Source organism: Solanum stenotomum, chromosome 3 (assembly GCF_019186545.1).
Source record: "Solanum stenotomum isolate F172 chromosome 3, ASM1918654v1, whole genome shotgun sequence".
NCBI classification, from domain to species: domain Eukaryota; kingdom Viridiplantae; phylum Streptophyta; class Magnoliopsida; order Solanales; family Solanaceae; genus Solanum; species Solanum stenotomum.
In genome coordinates this window covers 8,863,536-8,890,502 of record NC_064284.1, presented here as the reverse complement: position 1 = coordinate 8,890,502, position 26,967 = coordinate 8,863,536, and the positions used below count along the sequence as shown (strand labels likewise).

At 32.3% G+C, this 26,967-nt stretch overlaps 4 protein-coding genes across 4 annotated transcripts; all 4 read left to right on the top strand.

The window, feature by feature from the left end:
• Positions 1-2,239: 2,239 nt before the first annotated feature.
• On the top strand, positions 2,240-6,082 carry LOC125860859 (putative DNA glycosylase At3g47830). Its single transcript, XM_049540892.1, has 4 exons — positions 2,240-2,683; positions 3,130-3,330; positions 5,488-5,544; positions 5,637-6,082. Exons 1-4 carry the CDS (start codon positions 2,270-2,272, stop codon positions 5,868-5,870), a joined length of 906 nt encoding a protein of 301 aa, XP_049396849.1. The 5' UTR covers positions 2,240-2,269; the 3' UTR covers positions 5,871-6,082.
• A 735-nt stretch (positions 6,083-6,817) lies between these two features.
• Positions 6,818-8,070, top strand: LOC125859769 (uncharacterized). The gene has a single exon (XM_049539584.1). It carries the CDS (start codon positions 7,019-7,021, stop codon positions 7,796-7,798), a length of 780 nt encoding a protein of 259 aa, XP_049395541.1. The 5' UTR covers positions 6,818-7,018; the 3' UTR covers positions 7,799-8,070.
• A 1,963-nt stretch (positions 8,071-10,033) lies between these two features.
• Positions 10,034-15,718, top strand: LOC125860456 (alpha-mannosidase I MNS5). Its single transcript, XM_049540415.1, has 15 exons — positions 10,034-10,278; positions 10,587-10,629; positions 10,717-10,782; positions 10,864-10,925; positions 11,019-11,118; positions 11,337-11,519; positions 12,672-12,720; positions 12,856-13,035; positions 13,227-13,347; positions 13,657-13,738; positions 13,928-14,013; positions 14,173-14,273; positions 14,411-14,552; positions 14,672-14,822; positions 15,327-15,718. The coding sequence occupies exons 1-15, from the start codon at positions 10,136-10,138 to the stop codon at positions 15,552-15,554; spliced, it is 1,737 nt and encodes a 578-aa protein (XP_049396372.1). The 5' UTR covers positions 10,034-10,135; the 3' UTR covers positions 15,555-15,718.
• Positions 15,719-20,367: 4,649 nt separating this feature from the next.
• Positions 20,368-23,330, top strand: LOC125860852 (gibberellin-regulated protein 12-like). Its single transcript, XM_049540885.1, has 4 exons — positions 20,368-20,525; positions 20,776-20,847; positions 21,123-21,165; positions 22,830-23,330. The coding sequence occupies exons 1-4, from the start codon at positions 20,463-20,465 to the stop codon at positions 23,096-23,098; spliced, it is 447 nt and encodes a 148-aa protein (XP_049396842.1). The 5' UTR covers positions 20,368-20,462; the 3' UTR covers positions 23,099-23,330.
• Positions 23,331-26,967: the final 3,637 nt, after the last annotated feature.

Here is a 26,967-nt window from a genome sequence, read left to right as displayed (position 1 = left end):
ATAATGTTATCGAGGCCAAAAGCTTAACATGAGTCTCTCTCTTATTTGCTGTATTCGTTATTTCCTCTTATTTAATATCACAATATTCAACGGCTAATAATTGAATTTAGTAAGTTAAAGCTAAGACTCATGTCCTTGATATCATGCATATTGAACTGTATTCTGTCATGTAAATAAGTTTATTAAAAAAAAACCATATAATTATTAGTTTATGTACTAGCAAATATATGACTAGAAAGGTGGACTTCTCTCTCTCTCTCTTTTTCTTTCTAAAAGCATTATGGATATATTCTAAAAAATATTTGTTTGGCTTGTGGTTGCTACTTTTTGTTGCGAGGGGAATAAGTTTATGGAATAGAGACTGTGGTTTACTTAAAAGTTTCATCTTGATAGATGAATTAAACACACCAAAAAAAATTTATGAAAACTTCGGAAATAATGTAAATTTTTTTTAACTTGAAATATAAAATAATTTTTCGAACCACATTATTGGAAAGGAGTAGTATGATAATATAGATATAAAAAAATAAAATACAATTGTGATCCAAAATTGTCAATGCAGTACAAGCTAAGGTGCGTGAATGAAGCTTTGGAAGTTTCAAGAAGATCCACGAAAAGATGTCAAGCAAGAAAATTTTAACACAAACTCAATGAACTGAAATTAAAAAGTGGAAAAAGTGTATAACAACATATACGTACCCCACCCCCACTATGTTTTGTCATTAGTATTATTTTTATTTCTCTTTTTTACAGAATTATTTTAGCTTCAATACTCCCTATTTTTCATATTGTACCTAGAATTGAAGGTCCCCTAGTAATGGATAGTTCTAATTCAATTTCTTCAACCATGTACATTGGAATTGTGACCTCCCTCTTTGACAGTTTCTTGTTATTGAACATTTTAGAGAGTTCTAGTAGTTTAGTTGCTAGATTAAAGATATAATATTTAGACCTAACTCAATTCTATACTACTCATGAGAGGAAGGTTGTCCAAGTTCATATAAATTTATTCCTGAAACAATATACTTCCTTCATTCCTTTTTATATGTCATTCATTTCTATAAATAGTTGGTCCATAATACTTGTCATTTCATAAAATCAATGTATAAATTACCATATTGTTCCTTTTTTACCCTTGTGAGTTATTAGCCTTGAAAATATACATTTTGCCAACTAAGAAAAGCTAAGTAAATGATTCATGTTCATTGGTTAAATTAATTAATCAAAATAAATTAATTCATATTCATTGATTGAAAACTCGAGTTCCAAAATAATTAAATAAGGGTAGAAGGATAAAGTTACATCATTTCTTAATGCAAGTGCAAAGTAAAAATGTGACATATAAAAGAGCAACTTTCACATGTAGCAAACATAAAAAATATATTTGTATGTTATAGCTATAGTTTGCATAATTGCGCTCCATAACAAACATAAATATGTACATTTCGCTATATATATACAAAAGAAATCAATTGTATAATTTGTTTCGGTATACATATACAAAAGACCAATTGTATAATTTGTGTTTGCATAAAGCGAGAAAGAGGGAAAGGCAAAAGAAAACTGGGCAGAGAGAGATCATATTTGTATAATCATAAGTGTATATGACAAAAATATATGCATTTATATTTGTATATACAATTTTCTCTCGCTTTATACAAACACAAGCGCAATGTATATATTTGTGTTTGTATAAAGTAAGAGAGGTGAATGAGAGTGCGAGCGAGATCTAGGAGAGGGCAGAGAGGGAAATGAAAATATATGTATATATACAATTTTCTCTCGCTTTATACAAACACAAACACATTTTATACATTTGTGTTTGTATAAAAGCGAGAGGTGAAGGAGACTACCCAGCGAGAACGAGAGTGGCAAGCGAGATTTACCAGGAGAGAGGCGAAATAACAATAGTTTGCTATGAGGTACAATTAAATCAAATTATGGTTATAACATTTAATTTGAAATTAATAATTTGCTATTATATACAATTTTTCCTTATATAAAAAGGGATGGGGGAGTAGTTCTTTAACTCACCCTAAAACCTTTTCATGTTCAGGCCCAATTGGAGCATGAACTGAAAGCCCAAACAGAATAAACGTGACTCTGATATGACATGCTGACTAAACTCAATCTAAACTTTTACCTGGTGATATTTTAGATTTTCCATCTGGTAATCACCACATCTATTTACCTCTTGCCCTACCCTTTTTTATTGAAACCATAATAATATTGCGCTGGGGCCTTTCGCACGGCTTCATTATCAAAGAAAATGACCAAATTGACAGAGACGCGAAAAACCCCAAAGAGGAAAAAACCCGACGGCCATCGTTCTCCTTCTCCATGTCCGCCATCCAAATCGTCGAAAAAGGCTAATGTCACAGCTGGTCCTTTCAATGAAAGTGAGCCATTCCCCGGTTACTCTCAACCCACGCCGGAGGAATGCCGAGCCGTACGGGATGATCTCTTGGCTCTCCATGGTTTCCCCAAAGAATTCATCAAGTACCGCAAACAAAGATCACTCGATCACATTGAATATGAAGAATATGATACAAGTGGTGCTGAGTCTAGTACAGAGAGTGTACTAGACGGTCTGATAAACACAATTTTGTCCCAGAACACCACCGAAGCTAACTCTCAGAAGGCTTTTGCTTCCCTCAAATCTTCTTTCCCAACCTGGGAATGTGTATGTTTTTTTTGTAAATTAATTATATTTCTTCATATGTGCTTGCTTTATTATGGCTAAAATTAACTCAAGACGCTATTTTGTTAAGTTCATTGTATTATGGTAACTGCTTTTCGTTTATTTTAGGGTTTTAGCGTTTATTATAGAGTATGTTATTTCGGCTCATTGCGTTTTATCTGTCAAGTGTCACCTTTCAAATAGTGACTGATTCATTATATGTGGTGTTTTCTTGAAAGTGATGAACAAGACTGATATTGATATTTGCTTGTGATCAAAGTTCAATGGCTTTTTTGGGCAGGATTTTAGTCGCAAACCATGTTTAAAACCAAGAATGTCTATGGATTTTCTCGATTTACTCTGTAATCGATTTGTTGTTGACTGATGAAATGGATAGACTTGGCACTGCCGACCAACTTATTCATGTAATTTTATCTTCAAATGCTTAGGTTCTAGCTGCTGATGCAAAACTTGTTGAAGATACCATAAGATGTGGAGGTTTAGCACCCACCAAAACTTCTTGTATCAAGGGAATATTAAGTTCATTGTTACAGAAAAAAGGAAACCTGTGCTTGGAGTACTTGAGAGAGCTATCTATAGAGGAAATAAAAAAGGAACTCTCTTGTTTCAGAGGAATTGGACCCAAAACGGTAAATTGTTTTCAGTTTTCTTCAAATTTTGCTTGGGGAATCATGGACCGTGTTTAAGTCCGATATGCGTTGAGTTTGGAATTTGGATATTGATAATTGATATGCCTGCTTGTCACATATCAATAAATGTTTATAATTTTCTTGGTATACTTGTCTCTTAGAGATGTTGCGAGTTTCTATTGGCATATCGATTGAACACCAAAGCCTGGATTCAAATTTAAAATGCCATATTCAGATTTGTTCTCTTCATATTGATAACTAGTCAGCAGCATCTCGGTAAACAGAAAAGGAGGATATCGTGCCTCTTTGTTATTAGCTCTCATCTATAAAAAAAATACTATGACATTCCTTGTATTACAAGGAAATATTAATGTGTTGAGAAACTTTTTATTTTTGGGCTATAAAAATGCCTTTACGTTTATTTGTACACTATTTAACATACCCTATTTATGCTCTATTCTATTCATGGTATCTCAAACACTGCAATTGCTTTCCAAACTTATCTGAAGTCAATGCTTTGTCCACCCTCCACTGCTTGTCTGGGATGATTACCACGCTTTAAAGTATATACTTTTTTTTCGTGGTAAGGGGTGGATGTTAAGCTATTTTTTTGGTGCCTTAAGGAAAAAGAAGTTCTTTTTCCTTGTCTCTGCTCAGAGTAAATAAGTGGTAGAGAATTCTCGATGTCACTTCTTTCTTTTTCTTGGTATGTTTGCCTACAATCCAAGTCCCACCCTCATACCATGAGGGACGGGAGTGACATGGGCAGATTGGGGTGGGAATCCTATAAACCATCATGACTTTGCTGAGCCTTATACTTTCCTTCCATCCATTACACCCTTCGAGTCAAGATCAAGCATTAAATGGTGAGTTTTATAGGATTTCTTTGAGTTTGACATGAGAAATGGACTCTAAAAAATCTATCTTGCTCTTGGAATTTGAAGTCACAACCCCTTAGTAGATCTTTTTATTGTTAGTAATATCTGATCTGATGGAGCACTTATGAAAGGAAAAAAAGAGCTTCCTAGTGCTTGGAATAATCGTAGTGGCAGTATGAGTTGTACCAAACTAGACCTGACTTGAGTTTTGTGTCTGAAGTGAAGGCGTATGAGTAGTACCACACTAGATATGACTTGAGTTTTGGGTCTGAAGCTAAGACTTGAAATTTCTGAATTGGGGGGACTTGACAGAAATTGCACTACGCTTTTTTTCTCAATTGAATGTTCTTTATGCTTAGATGAGAAACGAAAAAGGAAAAATAAAAGCATTTTTTTGAGGAAGGTAACAGAAAAGAGAAATAAAATAAAGAAAGAAAATAAGACATTATAAGAAAGAGGATATGCTTCTCTGTGTAATGAAAATGCGCAGTCACGTTGCAAGAAATTATTAAAATAAAAATCACGTTGTAAGAATTAGCTTATCTTAAGAAAGAATCTATTTACTGCTAAATGTTAGTAGTAGATCTAGAGATCCAACTCGATCTAATAGTATACCAAAATGTAGCATATATTACTGAACCTTTTTTTTGTTGCAAAGAGCAGCATATTAAGCACGATAGAGTGAGGAAAGAAGTGATGAAAAATAAAATATTTGACCAAATGTTTGATGGAATAACAAGGTGCGCACAAGCTGGCCTGAAATTTTTTTATTTGACCAAACAACTGAGAAATCGAAGGAGAGCCTAGGCATAACACGGGTAAAGAAGAAGAGCATGAGGGAGAGGGAAGATAAGAAGAGAACCTGAAGCAGCTGAGAGCAATAGCAAAACCTAGTGTTGATTTAGTTTCCAATTCTAGTGCACATGCGCTCGATGCATGGATTTTTTTTTTCCTTAAATAGAGGACATAGGTGCTGTTGCCTTACTTTTATAAAAAAAATAGAGGGTATGCGTGTGCAGAAAGACATAGTAAAAGGCAGATCACAAAATGCTTCAAACACGTGACAAAGATTTACCCAAAGTGTCCATGTCCTGAAAAAGTCCAGACTCCCATTACCAGTGATGGGGAAGAAATTAAGAGATTATCTGAAAGATGACATGAAAAGGAATAAGGCTTATGCTAATGGTGGCGCTTGCATATTGAAAGATCTTATCACCAACAATCTTTATAATAGGCATTTACCAGCTTCTATGATTCTAATAGTATGCAATGGATGTAGGTGGCATGTGTCTTGATGTTCCAACTTCAGCGAGATGATTTTCCAGTGGATACACACGTGAGTTTCACTTTAAAGGGCATATTGCCTGTTCAAAGTTCTTGGCTAACATCTTTCTCAAAAAGAAGTATAACATGCAAAACTTATTACAGATTTTTCAGATTGCAAAGACTCTTCATTGGGTACCTGCTGTAGCTGATGTGAAAAAGACATATATTCATCTGAATCAGCGAATTCCAGATGAACTAAAGTTTGACCTTAATTGTCTCATTTATACCCATGGTAAGGTCTGTAGAAAATGCTCTGGAAAAGGTTCTAACAAACCCAAAAAGGAACAATGTGACAAACTTTGCCCATTACTGGGCCAAAGTTCTAATGCAATATGAAACTAAATTATGAACTCTGTATCTATTCATGTACATGAGGTTTTTGCTTTCTTTTTTGTTCTCTTTCATGATCCATGATCTCTACGCATCTATTTGTGTACATGAAGTTTTTGCATTTTTTTTGTTCTCTTTCATGATCCCTTCACTTTTGGTGCTGCATTTGGGTCTTGTACACAAAGATGAAACAAAAATGTGGTGGATTGAGAAACAAAGTTAATTACTTAATGCCTTTGGATCACTTCTTAGAAAAAACCGGCTACGTCTTATCTATTTTCACTAGTCATTTGTAATGCATCTATGCATAGTGTAGGCATAATTATTTCCTTTGGTCATTGTGCTTTTGTTGTGTTTTTCACCCCCTTATTGAGGAATAAATCTTTTTGTAAATTGAATTAGAAGAATGAAATGGGGTTTGAGATGATTGGAGATAAGCACCAAATAACAATGTGGTATTACAACACATTCCATTATGCTTCTGAAATGGCAAAAAAGCATAAAATATGTGGTCCAATGAGCCAACTTGGGTAGATGGAAACAAAGAACCTTAGCTGGCTAATGCTAGTACATGCCAATGATTTGCTTTAGCTATAAATTTATCTTCCTAGGTGCTGGATACAAACTTATTATGCCCAAACTAGATATGCTCAGATCTAATTGGTGGACCTTTAATTAAAAGATTTGCTTGTCTCATTATCCACTTCTAATCTTATTTTATTTTTCTTGTAATCAACAAGTAATTTCATTTGCTTTTGACAAGGATTAATTGCCATATTTTAGAGTAGAAATTTAAATTTATTCTAATCTTAAGTTAGGATGGGAGTTCAGATGAAAACTGTTACAGCTGCTTACCAGCTGTGGTCCAAACTTGTATGAGCCTAAAAGAAATGATGTTAGCTACCTTCTGGTGCAAGTTTTTGTGCTGCTAAGTTATCTTGATAGGTGATATTTCTGAGAGAAGAACAGATTTTCTTTGCAAACTTAACTAATGTCTTGGGGAAAAAACAGAAAGAATGAACTAATGAGATGTACTCGAAATTAAAGATAAAGTGAAAAAGTCCCAATTCAGTAATGCACTAGGCTCCCTATTCTGGCTTTATGTGAACCTTTTTATTATATAATGATTTAGTTGGATATGATGTTGGCTATGCATGACTCTGCCATTTTCTTTTGGTGGTTCTACTATATTATATTTTGCATCTCCTATAAAATGTAGCATTCCGAACCATTTGGCATGCCAGGAACTTTTCATTCCAATGGATGAGGCACTGTACCAAAAATCTACCAACTTAAATCTCCTTTCAACTGGAAGGAATGGAACAGATAATGTCTGTTGCAAAACTACTACTTCAGATAAAAAGCTTAGAATTTTTGGCTTTGAGGTAAATCCTTGTTCAAAATCTGAAAGTGACGAGAGTATTAGTTCCTCTGAAACATTTGCAGATGAAAGACTAGTGGAAAAAACTTCCATCTGCATGAATTCCTCTAGCATAGTTCTTCCCAACCCAAATGAAAACCTCAGAAACTTGAGCTCCTCAGTTGTCAGTGAGTTTAAATATGAGTGCCACTTCTGTTTAAAGAAGTTTACTAACTCACGGGCACTGGGAGGTCACCAGAATGCCCATCGAAAAGAGAGGCTGAAGAAGAAAAGAATGGATCTTGAAGCAAAAAGAGCTAGCTCCATGCTCCATCTTTATTCTTTAATCAGAAACACTGGAGTTATATACCCTTACTATTCTCTAAGTCATCAAAACCTCTTTGTTTCTGGAAGTTCAACCATCAATTTCAGCTCCGTATATCACTATCAGAACAGCACTCATCCCCTATATGTTGCTGTTGATGCTCATCCCCAAGGTGAACTACAATTGCAGAATAACTGTTCTACCTCGGTGCAGGGTGGTGAGTCTAGAGGGAGAGACCTGTTGTCATGAGCGTTAAGTACTTTTGCTGGAAAATTTCTGTCATCTAAACATAGGTGCTATTATCCCTGGAAACGAATTGCGTTATTTATTTCACTTATCAGACAAGGAAGGATATATCAGCTATTTCGACTAATACTGTCTATTTGAATATCTCCAGTTTTGGATCTAATATGTTCTTAATTATATTTAGAGCATGTTTGGATGAACTTATAAGTTGAAGCCATAAATTAGGATTTCTAACTTGTGGCTTATTTTTGTTATTTTGGCTTAAAATAAGTACTTAAAAGCACTCTTTATTATTCAAAACATTGCAAAAAGTGCTTTTAAGTACTTGTTTTGGCTCAAAAACACATCAATCCAAACACGCTCACGATTCAGACCACACCTTCAAAGTTAAAGTTCCAGAAAATTCTCAGATATAGAGTCTATTTGGATGAACTTATAGTTTAAAAGTTATGTTTGCTTAAAAGCACTTGAAATAAGTTAATCCATGCTCATAATATCTTACAACTATCGAGCTTTCCTTTCGTCTCTTTTTTTTTAAAGAAAAATTATAATTAAAAGAATGTGAATTGGCTTTAACAGAAAAAGGAACACAGTGCACTATAGCTTGACATAATACTTAAGTTGGACGTTTTTACGTGGCTTAAGTATGTTTTTGTTTTGTTTATGTTAAATCGATAAAGGCATATCTTTTACATTAATCGTGTTTTGAAAATTCTAAGTATTTATTATATCTACCTCACAAAGATAGAATAAGATCAAGTACATTGTACATCTGAACTTCACAATTCGGGTGGGACTATATTGAATATATTATTGTTCTTTAATAATTAATTAAATTGTACGTTTATTCTATATCTAGTCTCTAAGTAGTTAATGAGACAATTACATTTTTCAAATACACAAGACAAATATAACTAAAAAGAAATGCACGAAACAAATAACTAGAGTTCTAATAGCATGAACATTCTATCCATGGAGACATAATAGTCATAACACCTCCCATTTAGGCGAGCCCCAACTAATCCATCCTCTCAAATCATTTTTTCGTGACTTTTAAAAATAATTATATTATATTATTTATTGTTTTAAAACTTCAAGATAAAATTAATTATTATATTTTTTATTATATTATTATTAATAATTGTTGGAGTAATGTTTAACATGTTTTGTTCCATATTAGTTGTCCATTCTCTTCACACTCTTTAAGAAATCATAAATAAAATAGATACTCTCTCTATTTCATATTAAGTGCATTTTTAGGTATTTTTTTCATTGTTCAAAATAATTGAATTATTCAAAGTTAATTATGTTTAGGATTTTACAAAGGATAATAATAAAAAATATGCTTTAAATTATGTCTTTTTAAATGTTTTTCTTATTTAGTGTGCACGACCTCACAACTTCACTTCATATGAAAATTGGAATGGAGGGAGTAATAATTATAGAATGTGAACGACTAATATGTGAATGAGAGAATAATTATTCATATATCATTAATGAAGGAGAAAATAGTTAAAACTTCTTCCTAATTACTCCCTGTGTTCCTAATTGCTTATTCACATTTCTTTTTTACTTGTCCATTTTGACAAATCAAGAAATGACAATTTTTTTACCTATTATACCCTCAATTAATTACTTTGAAAAATGTAGTACTTTTTGAAAATATTAAGTTTTTAATTCATCAACTTCATAATTAATAGGGGTAAAATGATAAACTCACTATGTCAATTATTGATTTCTTAATAGGTGTGCTAATTCAAAAGTGGACAAGTAATTAGGGATAGAGGGAGTAATATTTTTAAAAAGATACTCCCTTTGTCCCAATATATATGACTCACTTTACTTTTTAGTTCGTCCTAGAAAGAATAACACATTTCTATATTAAGTATTAATTTAACTTTAGAATGTCTATTTTATCCTTAATGAAATAATTTATAGCCACACAAATTTCTATCATTCATTTTGGACAAGTTTTAAAAGTATTTTTTTATTTCTTAAATTTCGTGCCGAATCAAACTATATCACGTAAAATGAGACGGAGTGAATATAAAAACGAATCAGGACAGAGTTACACTATTTAGCAAAGAGTTTGACCGTTTTTAGAAATTATTTGGATTCGACGAAAAAGGAAAGAAAATGAATGAGTGATATGTGGGCTTATGATTGGCTCATCCACCGAATAGATGCTGACTTGGACATTCAACACAGCTCAGATTTGATCCCTAATCCCAACCTTCATAAAATTTCAACCCCCTCGCTTCTCAATTCCCTTTTTCTTCTTCTCCAATTTTCCCTCCATTAATTTTCTTTCATATCTCAAAAAAAAAAAAAACATAAAAAATGTTTCAAGCAACTGTTGTGAAATGGATTCTGCTATATCTTGTAATCTCTCCCACCATTTTTATCATGTGTTTATCAGACCTCCACTCCAACAATCTTTTGGCTGCTAAAAGGAAGCGCATGAGCGAAAGAGTTCGCAAGATGTAAGCTATCATTCATTTTAATTTTAGAAAATGCTATGCAAAAACTTGAAAATGCTGTTCATGAACTTTAATTTCCTTGAAATTGCTCCTTTTGATTAAATTCTAATAAATTAATCGCGGAGTAGATATATTGTGATCGTTTATGTATTCCATTGTCATTGACGAGTATATATAAGAGGGTGAAAGTTACTAGGAGTATTGTTTATGTTTTGTGTTTTGGTGGATTATGAAGTAGAGGTGATAACATTTGGAAATTACTTGAATGAGATTAGTGAGATTGTTTAAGGGAATTTTTTTTATTGTGACAGGTTTTATCATGCTTATGATAACTACATGATGTATGCTTTTCCGGTAAGAATTAGCTTCTACTATTGAATAAAGGTCCGGAGCATACCAACTCAATGTGTTCGCTTTTTTTCTGTCTAATCTCTGTTGCAGCATGATGAGCTGAAACCTCTGACCAAAACCTTTACAGATTCTCTAAGTGAACTTGGGAATTTGAAGGTAACTATGTCTTAATTTAGAAGAATCATCATTGAAGAAAACAGGTCTTATTATCTTTGTATAACCGTTGCCATATTTTAGCTCGAACATCTGCCACAGCAGTACAATGGATCAGCTCTTACGCTAATTGAATCGTTGTCCAGGTGGGTTGCATTTGTTGTTCTTCTTGCAACTCAGAACAAATTTTATACTATGTTTATTTTGCATAATTTATCTTTTAACCTTATTTTTTCCAGCCTCGTAATCTTGGGTAACTACACTGAGTTTGAGAAGGCTATTATTTGGCTTTCTGAAAATCTATCATTTGATGTGGATGCAAGGGTAAATCTATTTGAGGTAATATATACATTGTCACGTTTACATTTCTGTGTACAGTCTAATTGGGTGATTGTGTTTGCCTTCTTGCATCTTCAAATTTTTCTCTCAATAAATGCTTTTAATGACCACATTGAAGTAGGATTTCCCATCACTCAATCAAGGGAAGTCTTAATTTGGGGTCACATTTTATTCAATTCACTTGATAATTTTTCTTTTTTCCTGATCACCAATTGTAGTGCAACATAAGAGTTCTTGGAGGACTTGTTTCTGCTCATATTCTTGCCACTGATTCTACAAACAGGTTGGTTCAAGTAATTTATAAGAATCAACTCCTTGACCTGGCTGAGGATTTGGGGCGACGCTTTCTGCCTGCTTTCAATACCCCAACTGGATTACCTTATGCTTGGATCAACTTAAAGGTATATATCATTTGCTGCTTTGTAAGTGATTTTCATCACAATGTATGCAAGATAATCTCCTCTCTGGGAGGTAATCCTGGATAACAGAAATAGAAAGCAATGAAATGTTTGGAAATATATTCAGTCAAAGAGATACTTCTTCAGGTTAACAAGTTAGTCTATGCTTTGCCGGAATAGATGGTCAAGAGGTAATATTGTAGATTGCTATTTTAGCAAGATATTCTATATGACGGCTGTCTTATCCGGAAGGAAACAATAGTACAAAAATGTACCCTTCAATTATCAAGTTTGGCATCTTAACCAACTATAGTTATGAGCGCAATGAAGACAACCTTTTGTTGGAAAACGAAAAATGCAATCTTTGGTTGGAAAAAGAAAACCAACCTTTTGTGTGAATTTACTGTTGTTAATTTGTCAGCGACTGGAGTTTGAACAAGTTCTTAGTCAAGTCACTTAATTTTGTAATTTCTTAATTGAGTTCATCAACTTCTAGATGTGTTCATTTATCCTGAAACTCAAAGTTCTTTATTATTCTGGCGTCCAAATCAACTTCAGTTTCGTTCCTACCAGATGTTAGTTGTGTGTGATGCTATCAAAGTTATAATTTTCATGAGAAACTCCCATTTTGAAATTTTTGTTCCAACTTTAGATCAACTCATCCAATTTAGATGTGCTAGGAATTATCCTGATATCCAAATTCTTGCGGGGCTGAGAACCAGTTCATAAACTGTTGGAGCTTTTGGATTCAACAGGAAACTTAGCCCATTAACTTGGCGGGACTATTTACGCTTTTGACTTGAGTTGCTCTTGCCTGCATAATCCCTTCAATATTTGAAATAAGAAATCACTTCAAATATGCAGTCAATTTTTGATTTTCCTTTTCCTTGTCTCTGTTAATATATTGCTACACTCTGACAGAAATATGAGAATATTTTTATTTATGGGAATTTTTTTCTTGCTCCTAATTAGTTTTAGAATAGTTTTAGTAAAGATTTTTAAAACTCACATGCCACTGCTCAGTTCATGAATTGCTCTACTGGTATGCCGCATCAGTTTTTGCATAACAAGTAGAACCCATTTCTGGTAGTATCATTGTTGCATTGGCATCTTTGGAAGAGGAATTTATGACTCATTAAATGCAAAATGTGACAGCATGGTGTAATTGTGGATGAGACAACAGAAACAAGCACATCTGGATGCGGTAAATTATTTCTTCTTTCCTACCTTTCCTCTTTATCTATTTCCTTGAACTTTGATAGCTTCCATCAAATAGATTCCACTAGCCTTCAATGAAGTCTTATCAAATATTATGTGGATTATTTTTTCATGTAATCAGGTTCTCTAATCCTTGAAATGGGTGCATTATCACGCTTAACTGGTGATACAAGATTTGAGACGGCAGCTTTGCATGCTCTTCGTAAGTTATGGAGCATGCGGAGTTCTCTAAATCTTCTAGGAACTACGCTAGATGTAGCAACAGGAGACTGGATTGAATATTCTTCTGGAATTGGAGCTGGTATGTTTCTGTTGGTAGAGAACAATTAGGAGACTTCTCCACAACCATTTTTTCGATTTAGTCATGTTCTGATTCCATGGTTTTCATTTCCTAGATCCATAATGTCCCCACCCTTCCTTGATTGTCTGTTTCTCTTCACAACATGCAGTCTCTTGATATTTCATTTTTATTTATTTTTTTTCTGTTTATAGGTGTGGATTCTTTCTATGAATATCTTATGAAAGCCTACGTTCTTTTTGGAAGAGATGAAATTTGGAAGATGTTTCAATCTGCTTACATTGGTGTGCAGAAATATTTTAGACACGGCCCATGGTACTATAATCACACCTTATTTTGTATGCATAGCCATCATATTTAGCAGTTAAACTGATTCTTGGTGCCTTGGCCTCAGTAATCCTATTTCTGCTTGTGGCAAACTGGCAATTGCCTAGAACAGGAATGGAAAATGCTGGAACCATCTCTTTTGATCTTGTCCTTTTATTCTCATCTGTATCCTCCCTGTAATTCTTCTATTCTAGCCTGTCCTTAACCAAATTTACTGTTGAGAATTATGTATGATGCATTAATTTTGTCCTAGAATTTAGCAATCAGACAAAGATCAGAACAATTTATTTAATGTAGGTATCATGAAGCTGACATGAGAACAGGAACAGCAACATACTGGCAGCTGACTAGTCTTCAAGCATTCTGGCCTGGTCTGCAGGTAAGAAGGAAATCTGTAGCTTATAAGTTCTTCCTGAAACTGATATAATTTCTTAGACTAGAAATAGGACATTTAGTCCTCTTCTGCATATCCCTTTTCTTTTATATGCTACTGTTTGCCTACGTATCTAAAAGAATAACCCTAAGGGCAACTGTAAAGTGGTAACCAACTTGATTCTTATGGTTTCAGGTTCTTGTTGGTGATATCGAGGCAGCTAACTCATCACATCGTGAGTTTTTCAAGGTGTGGAAGAAATATGGAGTTCTTCCAGAGAGGTAAAGATGTTTCTCCTCCATTCTTTCCTTTGTTCTCCAAGTCTTATTTCCTGCTTCCGCCTCTTGCTTCCAAGCAATAAGCTAGCTTTAGCATAATTGGTTTTTACCTGTGATGGTTGTTTTTCACTTTGTCTTATAGGACCCTTTTCAATAATTTAGGTATCTGCTGGACCATCAGGTGTTGCATCCTACTGAAAAATACTATCCTTTACGACCTGAATTGGCAGAGTCCACATTTTACCTATATCAAGCAACCAAAGGTGTGCGACTCTTCTTTTTAGATTTTTCCTAGTCATAATTTTGGCCCCTTTAAAATAGCTATTGTTTAGCTTTTAAATTTTTTGAAAACCATCCTTTTCTTGTACCTTGAATAACATAGTAGTTTTCTCGTTAACAGATCCATGGTATATGGAAGTGGGTGAATCAATAATGAATTCTCTGAATGCACATACAAGAGTTAAAGGTGGCTTTGCCAGCATTAGGGATGTGACTACAATGCAATTAGAAGACCATCAGCATAGTTTCTTCCTTGCAGAAACGTAAGCCTTTTGTATCTTCATCTTATGGAAGCTGACTGATGTTTGATGAAGTGTCCCTCCTAATATGACTGATCATCCATGCACTTATAGCAATATAATTTTTCGTATGATTTCTGCAGGTGCAAATATTTGTATCTACTTTTTGATGACTCATTTTTACTCAATAAAAATTACATATTTACAACTGAGGGGCATCCCCTGCCAGTGAGAAGCAATTGGCATGAGAAGCTTCCGAAGGCGTATAATCTAAGTAACGGAAGTTCTATCAAGGTACATTTCCCTTTCCATAAACAACTGTGATTAGTCTGTGTGCTCTAGTTCTATAAGTGAAGTTGTTTCTTCTTTCATGGCCTTCTGCCTTTTCCTTTCGATGCGCTTTTTCTTCATTTCTGACGACAAGTAAGTGCATCCTGAGTTATTCCTTAAAGAGAAGTTTTATCTGCTGCATCAGATCAAATACTTGCACATATTAATGCTGCCCCTTCAGTGTTCATACATCTGTCTGAACCTGTATCTTTGTGATATTCTTTTTCAGATTCTTAAGTATTACCTAGAGATGGAAAACGAGTAAAGACTCAACAAACCATCCTATGCCAATCATTTTTAAATGAAATTCGGTGATTAAGCTTTTATAAGTTTGGCATTTTCTTAAATGAAGGCCATTAAAAGCTTCTTTTTTTTTCCTTTTACATTAGACAATGCTTTCTAAACATTATTAGGCTGTATCATCTTAGATATGAGTTCAAGGGATGACAAATTATTCAATTCGTGCAGACTGGTAAGCAGAGAAAACGAAGCAGTGCCATGTCACTTCAAATTTGTCCGGCTTCTATGATTCACCATGAACCGAATGCAAGGCGACTTGAAAGTGCTTGCCACATCCCTGATACTGGTGCTGATCATAGATGTTTCAGTGATGATGATTGTGGTGTTGATGCCAACACCTGTAGACGGAGATCATGCAGTCTGGCGGGATATTGTGGCCTCTGGTCGTTGATATAGAAAGATGTATATCCTCAAATTCTTTTGCAACAGATCAGATATACAGGTTTTAGGTAAATGGTACATTTTTGTATACTATATCTTAGAGTTAAAAAAAAGTATTTTAAGAGCATTCTCATGAGATATAGGTCAAGATGAAAATGTAAAATACACATGAAAAGCTTGTCACATGAATTTTGTTCATATGCTTAAAAGCATTTCGAGCATACCATAGTGAAATTAATCAAGCACTTTGCTGGTGATTTCTTCCTCATCTCCTTCAGCATTTGTTCTATTAGCAATACTTTGTTAGAAAAATAGATACAAACGCATTCATGTTTATACCAATACTGACAAGGTTCTTTTTAGCAGCTAATGGAGATATTCTAAGCATTTCATCAGTTATATATCAACGTAAGGACTAATTAAACTCATGTTTCTATAATCAATTCGATTGGAAAAACACCTACATTTTTGTAGGCGGTCCCCCCTCTCCCAATTCATTCTACTACGTTAGAAGAAACTGGTGGCAACTACGTTAAATATGATCAAATGGATAATGAAATATCTTTATTCAAATCCTGAAATATTTTCAACTACATGTAATCTCCTACCTAGAAATAAAAATTTACAATGTGTTTTTTGAAAAGGCTGTATTTATTGAATAATTTTAATAATTTGCACAAATGCGAATGTAAAAATTATGACGTGCATATTATAATTTGTGAACAATTGAACATTATTATTATTTATGTCAATTCAGCTAGATCTACTAACAATTTAAAAAGAGAGCTAAATGAAGATGTTGAACATTAATTTTTTTTTATGTAAATCCAGCAAGATTTACGAACAAATTAAAAAGAGAGCTAAATAAAGATTTTTAAAAAAAAATCAAAATCACGTGCATCGGTCATAATTTATTGATCCTATATCTGCAGATCATCTGTCAACCTTAAGGGGGTTATTCGCACATTATGTCCCTATTAAGGGAAGCTCTATAATTTATTCTTTAAATAAATTTGTGGTTTTTAATTTTTGCTCGCAACACTTTAAGTAAAACAATAAAAGTTCCCAAGAATACCTTTTGACATTGAAAAAACAAACAACTTTCAGAATATCTAAGCATATATTTTCATTTCATAATATTTCATAAATCACGTCATTGAAGGCATAACAAAATATGTCCATAATATCATCCTAATAAATAATTTATTCACGACATAAGTTTATATGTTCGGTTCATTACATTCTCCAAGTTTCATAGAAAGGATAACAAATTTTGTTGTATATTATAATGTATTTCTAAAACAAAAAGTAAAGCACAGACTCAATCTTGTTTCTCTTAAAAAAATGAAGGACATAAACCTGAAAAAAAAGGAAGCATAATTCCAGATTCTAAAACATATATATATATATACAAACATATTTTAATCCGCAAATCTTCGGGTGTGTTTGGTATGAAAGGAAAAATATTTTTCTGGAAGATTTTTGACTTATTTTTTCATGTTTGGTTGGTGAATAGAAATTATTTTTCAAAACTTTTTTTAGTATTTGATTTATGAATGCAAAATTTTTTTGAGAAATATCTTTTATTTTTACTAGAGTAGAAAATAATTTTTGAAATTGAAAATATTTTTTAAAAAATAAACATAATTTTTTTTTGGAGGGGGTGGGGGTGGGGGACTGGTGGNATAAAATTTTGAAGTTGAAAATATTTTTCAAAAACAAACTTAATTTTTTTTTGGTGGGGTGGAGGGGGGTGGTAGGGGGTGGGTGGGGGAGTCGAGGGTAGGGGTGAGAAAAAATGAAATTTTAAAGTTGAAAATATATTTTCTAAAATAAACTCAAATTTTTTTTAGGGGAGGTGGGGGATCGAGGATCGGAGTGAAAAAATAAAACTTTGAAGTTGAAAATATTTTTTTAAAAAAAACTTAATTTTTTTCTGGTGGGTGGGGGGCTGGCAGGCAGGAGGGAGGTTCGAGGGTAGAGGTGAAAAAATAAAAATTTGAAGTAGAAAATATTTTTTAAAAATAAACTTAATTTTTTTTTGAAGGGGGTTGGGGGGGGGGGGGGGAGGTAGGGGTTGGATAAAAGAAAATTGTAATTTGAAGTTAGAAGAGAGTTTTGGAAAATATTTTTCTTAAGTTTTAAAGAGAAGTCATTTTCCTTAAATTTAAGAAAAATGAATTGATTTGACAAACATTTAATCTAACCAAACATGAGAAAATTAAAACACAATCTTCATTAAACAAACAAACAAATAAGTTTAGACAAAATTAAAGATGAATCCATTTAAGCGACAATCCGTAAAAAAACTAGAGTAAATGAGTAGGTGTGTAAGCAGTGGGCCGTTTATGCACGATAGAGTGTCGTAACAGGTAATTACAGCTGGACTCCAATAAACTGTATGATAGGATAGTGAAATGACAATCCTCTACCTAACCTCATCCCATCTGACATTTGTATCCTTGTGTTTCTCTTTTGGGGTTAAAAGAGTACCTACATTCATCGATAATAGAATTTTTATCGAGTCGTAAGTATTTTTTTATTCTTAATTGATAGATATCAAATTTAAGTTTTTTGGATACAAAGTTTTTTAAACTTAGGACTTTTTCAAGATAAATTTAATTTAATCGAATATGGTACACTAGGTGGGAAACAAAATAAACAAAAATAAAATAGAGTAGCTACATTTTTTAGATCCCCAATTTCAAAGCAAAGACCCACCTTTATTGGGCTCCATTGTCGTTTTCATTGATATCTCTGTTGTCCTTACGTGATATCAAGACAAGTAAAGAAAAGGCCCAAAAGTACGGCCCATAATAGGACGAAGTGACCGGATATTTTTGGATCCAAAGATGATGATGACTCTCACTGCAACTTGCTTGCTGCCTGTAATTTTTTATTTATTAATTTTTTGTTAGATTGTAAATATAAAATTTGAATGAATGAAAACTGAATTTTGCTAGACATGTAATTTGAAAATTAGCTTTTGCCTTGCATGGGATCCTAATCTTACTCTATTCAAAAGAGTTTTAAGTTATATTCATTATTGTTTTATTATAATCATATTATGTTTAAGTGTTAAAGTAGATAGTTTATTTCACTTTTAAGATTATAAGTTTTATATTTTAAGAAAGCAATAGATAATTTGATAATGTAAAGATGACCTTATACTGATTGTGAAATTTAACTAAAATTTATATTCAAATTCCAAAAGAATTTTCAAAAATCTAATTGACCAAGTTGATACGGCACTCATCTTAGAGATTTCGTTTTTACGTTTTCTTTTGATCACAAGGAAAATGAAATGACATCCCAAAGATTTCCGTTATTACTTTTCCTGTTTTGGGGTAATTAAAGAACGCATTGAAACTGACTAAATCCGTTTTTACTTTTTCCTTTGATCACGAGAACACATGTTTTCTCATGCAGTGTATATATGATTGTTCGGACAAAAACACCCTTATTGCAAATAGATGAAAATAGGAGATATTTTAAATTATTTTCAATATATTAAAAGGATCATTGGATTGCTAATTAGACTTATATGCATAGATTAATTATGCATTATTTATTAAGTTACCAAGAATTTAGCTATTTATATATGAATTATTTAAATTTTTATCTTACATAAAATAATATATAAATCAAATAATGCTTTTTTGGTATACATAGAAAAACATATACTATCAAACATTAGTATTAGCAATGCTGTTTTTTATGTGAACAGACAAAAAAATCAATTAAAATATTGAATAACTTATAATTAGATTCTATGTGAAAATTATTTTTCCAACCAAACAATACATAAAATTATTTAAGTTTTAATACATAAATATTAAATAACTCTTTTCCAACTAACAGCCAATTGACCTATAAGATTTTTTCTGTTATAGTTTTTTTTTTTTTAAAAAAAAGAAAAATAGAGAAGGTGTGTATTGTATGGGCAAAAAATTACCAAATGTAAAATAGTTATCGCGGAGGCAGCCAGGCTTAACTACAGTTTGTGACTGAAACGAACACATGTTTTCTCAAATTTCTTAAATCGCAAATGTTCTTTTTCGTACAATTTTTTTTTTTCTAAAAAAAAAAGTATTTAATGTTTTTAAAGGTCATTTTAGCAAAACACGGATAGCAAAATATGTTTGCTTTCTACACCTACAAAGAATTGAAAAGATTCGTACTTAGAGGTGACATAAAAAGAGAAGCAAGTATCACATGACTAGATAGCTAAATTTAATTTAATTAATGTGAGAGAAGATATTGTCGTAGCTAGAGGTGTCAAGTAAACAAATAATTGAAACTAAATTTGAACGGATACTGAATTAATAAATAGGCGGGGGACTATTGAGCCCTCCCCTCCCCCAAAATTATTTGGATTGTAAATGATTTTAAATACCTAATAATTTTTTACTCTTCATTATTATGTGTACCTATAACAATTAACATATCAATATAAAAAAGGGTAATGCTAAATGACCAGAAAATTAAAAAGTCTATAATATCTTTTCTATTTTAAAATAAACTAATCATTTTTCTATTTTTTAGTTAAAATGTATTAAAGTTAAAAAAATAAAAATATTTTAAAAAATAAAATAATATAGATAAAATACCATTCTGGCCAAATTTATCTTAAAAATATTCTAACAAAATCCTCATTAATCAATTTAGAGTAGCTATCGGCCTAAATTATAATTTTCCTTCAAGTTTAGAAGGTATGGAATTATAAGTAGCTCGAAATTCGAAAAGAGGTACAGAGGAGGAAACAGCTGTGTATTAGTAATGCACACAGCTAGATACTATTAACCAGGGTCCCCGCCCATACATGGATCATCACATTTTTCTACTATAAAATAAAACATGGAGCTCAATTTCGTTAACTAGAGTTAACCTAAGTGTTAAAGAGGAGCTGCGGTTATAATATTCATGGCGATGGCGCTTCGTGTATTGCTTCTTTTGGTTTTGTTTTTCGCTACTGTTAAGGCACAGGTAAAAAATTCATTCTTCGTCGACCTGAACACAACTTAGCCTAATTATTGATCAGATGGTTACTCAACTAATACGTAGCTTTTTTCATAGAAAGTCATGGTTAAATTTTTTTATGGAGTATATAGTAATGTTGGAACTCATTTGGCTTCTTTATGCGTTTACTTTTTTTATTTTTTTTATTGAGTTTGTTAATGAAAATTTTGTATGACTGGCTGCACAAGTGATTTATTAATAAAATGTATGCACGCAGGGTTCTATTATTGATCTCAAGGAAGTTGAAGAAGACAAACAACAACATGTTGGTCTCAGCCAGGCACTTCGTGTTCGTCTCTATTCTCCTTTTCATTTAGTACTCACTATATTTCAATTTAAGTATGAGTTGACATACTATTTCTGTTGCTTTTAGACTTTAAATATGTCATAATATTTGTGCGATATATTTTTTGGAATGGACTGATAAAGATATATTTGGTCGAATCTATTAGACTTTGTTGTTATTAGACTTTGTTGTTTTTGATGATTTCAGTATGGTATTTAGGAGAACTGTTTACTCGTTATCTGAATATTTGTTCTTTTTTTTTTTTTTTACCTCTCCAGGTTTTCACCAGAGGAGCCAATAGGAGGCTAGTTCAAGACATAGGTGAGTTATAAAATGCTTATTTTTTGTTTTGTGTGTATATTGTTTTGATGTTATTTTACTTTTGTTTATGTGTTTATCACTGGATTCTAATTTTATTTTTCAACTAATTAAGAGCTATAAACACTATCCATTGAATGACAACAACAACTCCATGGCAGTGTTGTTACTAGTGCTACATTTTTCAAGTCAGTGGCCGTGCTTAAGCAGTAATTATTATTAATTAATTGAATAAATGCACCTCTGGTGCTTTGGTTGACCGTCACATTAATTGAATCTGCAACACAGAAATTCAATTTGCCACTTTATGACTTCCAAAGTAAAGCAGTGATGACTGATGAGGATGACTTATAAGTTCCAAGTGTAATTTAGATTATAGATACTCAACGTTTCTTATTACTACCGCTTTTTTGTGACAAGTATTTTTAGACATAATTGTTTTTTTGTAATTTGAACAAGTACCATGGGATGGATGGAGGGAGGGAGTATATATTAAATTTGATATTGAAGTGAAGAGATGTAGACAAAGAGATTGTTCTGTTCCCAGGGCGTAGCTAGCATAGAGTTACGGGTTCATTCGAACCCTCCTCGGCGGAAAATATTACTATTTATACATAGTTAACATTGTTTTTTATGCATATATAGTAGGTATCGAACCTCCTTCAATTAGTTCGTGGTTTACTTCTTCTGATTTTGAAACCCTTTGTTAAAAATTTTAGCTCCGCCATTGTCTGTTCCTCTGTTTTATTTACTGGGTTCATCTACTACAAATAGCTGATTTTTCTAGAAGACCATTTAGCACATAAAGAAAAGTTTATTTTATTTTACTTTATATGATTAAGCAAAATGTTTAAGAAAAAAAGTGCTCTAAAGCACCCTTTAACTATTTGTGATGTTATTATTCATTTTATTAAGGATAAATTAGTAATTTTAAAGTTAAATTATTTTTTATATATACAAAGTTGACATTCATTTTAAGACGATTTATAAAAAAAAAGTGAGTTATATAAATTAATAAATAAACTATTAATTTTATTCAGTTTTATCTTTTATCATTAAATTACTTCAAAAGAGTTTTCACATCTAATTGTATTCAAATTTAAATTTTTAAATATAATTAAAAGATTAATTCAATAAACTAAACTCCAAATATTTTTTTTCTTTTAGGATGTGTGCTATATTAAAAAGTGTACACCAAAGCTTGATATTATCCGATAAATATATCAGTCGCTGAAAAAGAACAGCTATGAGAGTGACTAGTCAAGTCATTAGTGATCATGTCTTTTTAGATACACACCTTGATTTTATATTTACTTGAAGTACTCAATTACTTTTTTTAGCTGTGGTACAATATGATGACATAAGGTTTATATCTTGCACCTGTAGTTCTTCGTTGAGTCCCTTAATTAGACAGTTGGTTATAAATATTGAAAAAATCCTTTTGGTCAGAAAAGTTGGTCAGAATAATAAAATAACATATTTCACACTATTTTATTTTACCTTTTTGAACATTGTTAACTTTTTCATTTAAATAGATTTTAATTATAAAATCATGGAAAAAAGTACAGTTTATTTTAAAATAAAAAAAGACTTTTTAATTATTTGGTCAAATTTTTTGATCAATTAACGTTACCCATAAATATTCATATTTATTATTGTTGTTGCAGTTTTAAAGGTTGCAAAATACTTGAACAATGGGGATATTGCTCTAGCTCCTGCACCAGCTCCACCTCCACCTCCAAGTCCATTGGACTGTGGAGGTTTGTGCAAATACAGATGCAGTTTACACTCAAGGCCCAATTTGTGTTTTAGGGCATGTGGAACATGTTGTGTTAGATGCAAATGTGTGCCACCAGGGACCTTTGGGAACAGAGAGATGTGTGGCAAATGTTACACTGAAATGACTACCCATGGCAACAAGACCAAGTGCCCTTAATTATTACTACTAGTCAGTATTTTTTATGATATTTTACAAGTGTGTAGTGTGTGTACCTTTGCTTATTTAATTTCATCATCATATCTTATGAGATAGTACTAGCAAATCATGTCTGGCTATATTGCAGTATCTTGCTGCTAAGCCATGTGCAAGTTGCTGTTGTTTGAAAAGTGTTTTATGATGTTATATGTATTATGTTTTACCCGGCTTTAAGTTAAAATATTTTTGTCTATATGTTATCACCTAGTCCTGTGCTTTTTTTCCTCTTCAAAACCTAACACCTTGTATTATTGTATCAACGTATTTTTAGCATCTTGTATGATCTTATTTGTGAAAACACCTTCTATCAAGAATTTTCTTGCAATAAATAGAGAGAAAATCTAACTAATTATCCAATAATGTGTTAAAACATATAGGAATATATTATATAAATTTGACATGATTCAACGAAAGAGGTTTGAAATATTTTTCACTCGTTGCTAATTTTTATCATCTCTTATGAAGTTTTCACTTGTTTTTGAATCATCATCAACATTTGTGGCAATAGATAAAATCTGTATCATCTCTTATGAAGTTTTCACTTGTCAGTATTTGAGTTCATCGTTAGCAATATTTGATGATAATAAACTCTACATCTTTAGCAAAGCTTGTAATGCTTGATGACAACGCAAAAGAGTGAGGATAATGTAGAGGGGCAACAACGTTTAGGGGTCGTTTGGTGTGTGGGATAAGAATAAATAGTCTTGGGATAACAAAAATAGTGCTAGGATAAAAACTTGGTGTCCTNTACCCGGCTTTAAGTTAAAATATTTTTGTCTATATGTTATCACCTAGTCCTGTGCTTTTTTTCCTCTTCAAAACCTAACACCTTGTATTATTGTATCAACGTATTTTTAGCATCTTGTATGATCTTATTTGTGAAAACACCTTCTATCAAGAATTTTCTTGCAATAAATAGAGAGAAAATCTAACTAATTATCCAATAATGTGTTAAAACATATAGGAATATATATAAATTTGACATGATTCAACGAAAGAGGTTCCAAATATTTTTCACACATTGCTGATTTTTATCATCTCTTATGAAGTTTTCACTTGTTTCTGAATCGTTATCAACATTTTTAGCAATAGATAAAATCTTTACTCTCTTCTATCCCTTGCTGATAGCACATTCAAAAGCTTTCATGATAGGAATTATTTCATCAGTTAGGACTTTCACAAGAGAAAATGATCAAAATGGTCCTTAATGTATGGTCTTTGATTTCATTTGGTCCTTAATGTATGGACTTGATGGAAATGGTCCTTTATGTATCATAAATTGTGATCAATTTGGTCCTTGACCCTAAAATTTTAATGGCAGCGATTATTTAAAAAGAAAAATTAACTAAAATCGATACACGTGGAGCGATTTCCCATTATTTTTTAAGCAGTCCTCGCCTCGGGAATTTTTAATAAAAAAAAAATGTAAACTTTTTTAAGAAAATGGCTGCTATAGCAGCTATTTCTATTTTTTAAACGTTGCTGGGGCAGCGTAGTTAAAAAAAAATTTCACAGTAGCGATTTTAAAGAAAAAATAAATTTTTTTTTGGACCGGCAGCGATTTTTATGTTTTTTAAAGGAGTAACAGCGTCAATTTTGTCAGAAGAAAATCGCTCCGTCAGAAGCGATTTTTCCCTTTTGGTTAAAAAAAAATTGATGTGCCATTTTGGAATTTTTGGAAACAGGGGAAGGAAAGTCTTGAACGAGCGCATCTTTTACATATTTCGCGTATTTTGACGGCAAAATAAAATAAAATATTAATTTTAGGATTAAGGACCAAATTGATCACAATTTATGATACATAAAGGACCATTTCCATCAAGTCCATACATTAAGGACCAAATGGAATCAAAGCCATACATTAAGGACCATTTTGATCATTTTCTCACTTTCACAACATATTGGATTGGGGATCTATGGACATGTTAGTGTAATCACATCATGATTTCTAGAGAAACAAGAAGAACGATTTTTCAGTGCTATCATTTAAATATTATTGATTAAAACAAATTTTATTCACTCCTTTAATATTAGTCTCAACAAATTTCAATCGCTTGGTAGAAAACAATTATAGCTTCTGCATGTTAGGCACGTTTTTTGGGGGAAAATACATATATAATTATTTGGAGGACTGTTATTATGGTTTGTAGTTAGATTCTGAAAAATATAACTTTGCATATTCAAAGCGTAACTTTATACATTAGATTATGAATTTGACACTAGCCCACATCTCAAGTTTTATTTTGATTATCACAATATTTCTATAAATCAAGAAGTATTATAAGCGGAATAAGTTTGAACATATTCTTCACTTTTATCTGTCAGTATTTGAGTTCATCGTTAGCAATATTTGATGATGATAAACTCTACATCTTTAGCAAAGCTTGTAATGCTTGATGACAACGCAAAAGAGTGAAGATAATGTAGAGGAGCAACAACGTTTAGGGGTCGTTTGGTGTGAGGGATAAGAATAAATAGTCTTGGGATAAAAAAAATAGTCCTAGGATAAAAATTTGGTGTCCTATTTGGTTGCCATGTCACTACATCAAAAATGATCATTAGCGGTAAGTAATTCTTAATTGCCACTAAATATGTATTTTTAGCGGCAATTAACACTCTTTGTATATGTCCCTAAACCCTTTAGCGACTTGGTTCTAATGACACTTAACTAATGCCGGTAAAGACTTTATCACTATTTATTAATGTCAACATTTATTGCCGCTAAAAGTTATTTTTGTTGTAGTGTGTTTGGATAACTTATCCCATGATTTATACCATAGTGATGAGATAAGTTATCCTAGGATAATTAATTTTGGGATATCTTGTTCCAACCAAACGACCCCTTAACGTTCGTCAATACTGACTACAAGTTAAATATCTTCCAAAATGAATATAGCTTAAATAATACATATAAATTAATTGGCTAGGGGATGCAACTCCTGCCATTTTCCCTTTGCTTCGGGCGGAGTAGTGACTGTACAAAACTATACTTCTTCGGCCCAAATGGTTCACTGGCCCAAGATTCTTTTTATGGGCTGAGTGTTTGTTAATATCTTGGGCCAAAAGTACCATTCACACAAAAGCCCTTTAAAATTTCCAAATCCAACCTTTTTGATGGAATGCATCAAATTCCAGATATGTCAACAACATTTATTTAGTTCTAGACATTAATAAATCAGGAATAATTACAGTCCAATGACTTTTGGTGATATAGTTTACAATATAGCCAACAAATATAAAGTTTATGTATATTTAAATGTCTACATATACTATACACCTAATATACATTATGAGTGTTTATTATGTACATTTCGATCTTGATAAAAAAGTTACGTCAAACCGTACATTATGGTAAGTTTCCCGTGCTATATTTGCTATTATTGCATGTAGTGCCTAATTCCAGCCACGCCTACAAACAAACAGGTTGATATGTATGTGATGATTATGCAAGAAAAAGTAAAGCAGAATGTGAAGAATCATGACGTTTTCTGTTTTTTATTTATTTTTTTAATACGTAACGCTATAGAAGTAGTTGAGCATATTGTTTTGTTCTCTATTTTATACTTGTCAGTATTAGGTAGCTCATGAATCATGGCTCTAGCCTCCCTCATGAACCATGTCACACACTACATGTATATTTCTAAATTGATATATTTAACATCACACATCATCTAAGTTGACATATATTTTGCCAATCGCATAAGCATATGCATCATCTATATGCAAGAAATTCGTCTTCCATAGTAGCGTATCTAAAATTTCTAAAACATGCATGAGTTCATTACTAAAGAAAAGAGGGGCGGGGGTGTGGGGGTGTGGGGGGGGGGGGG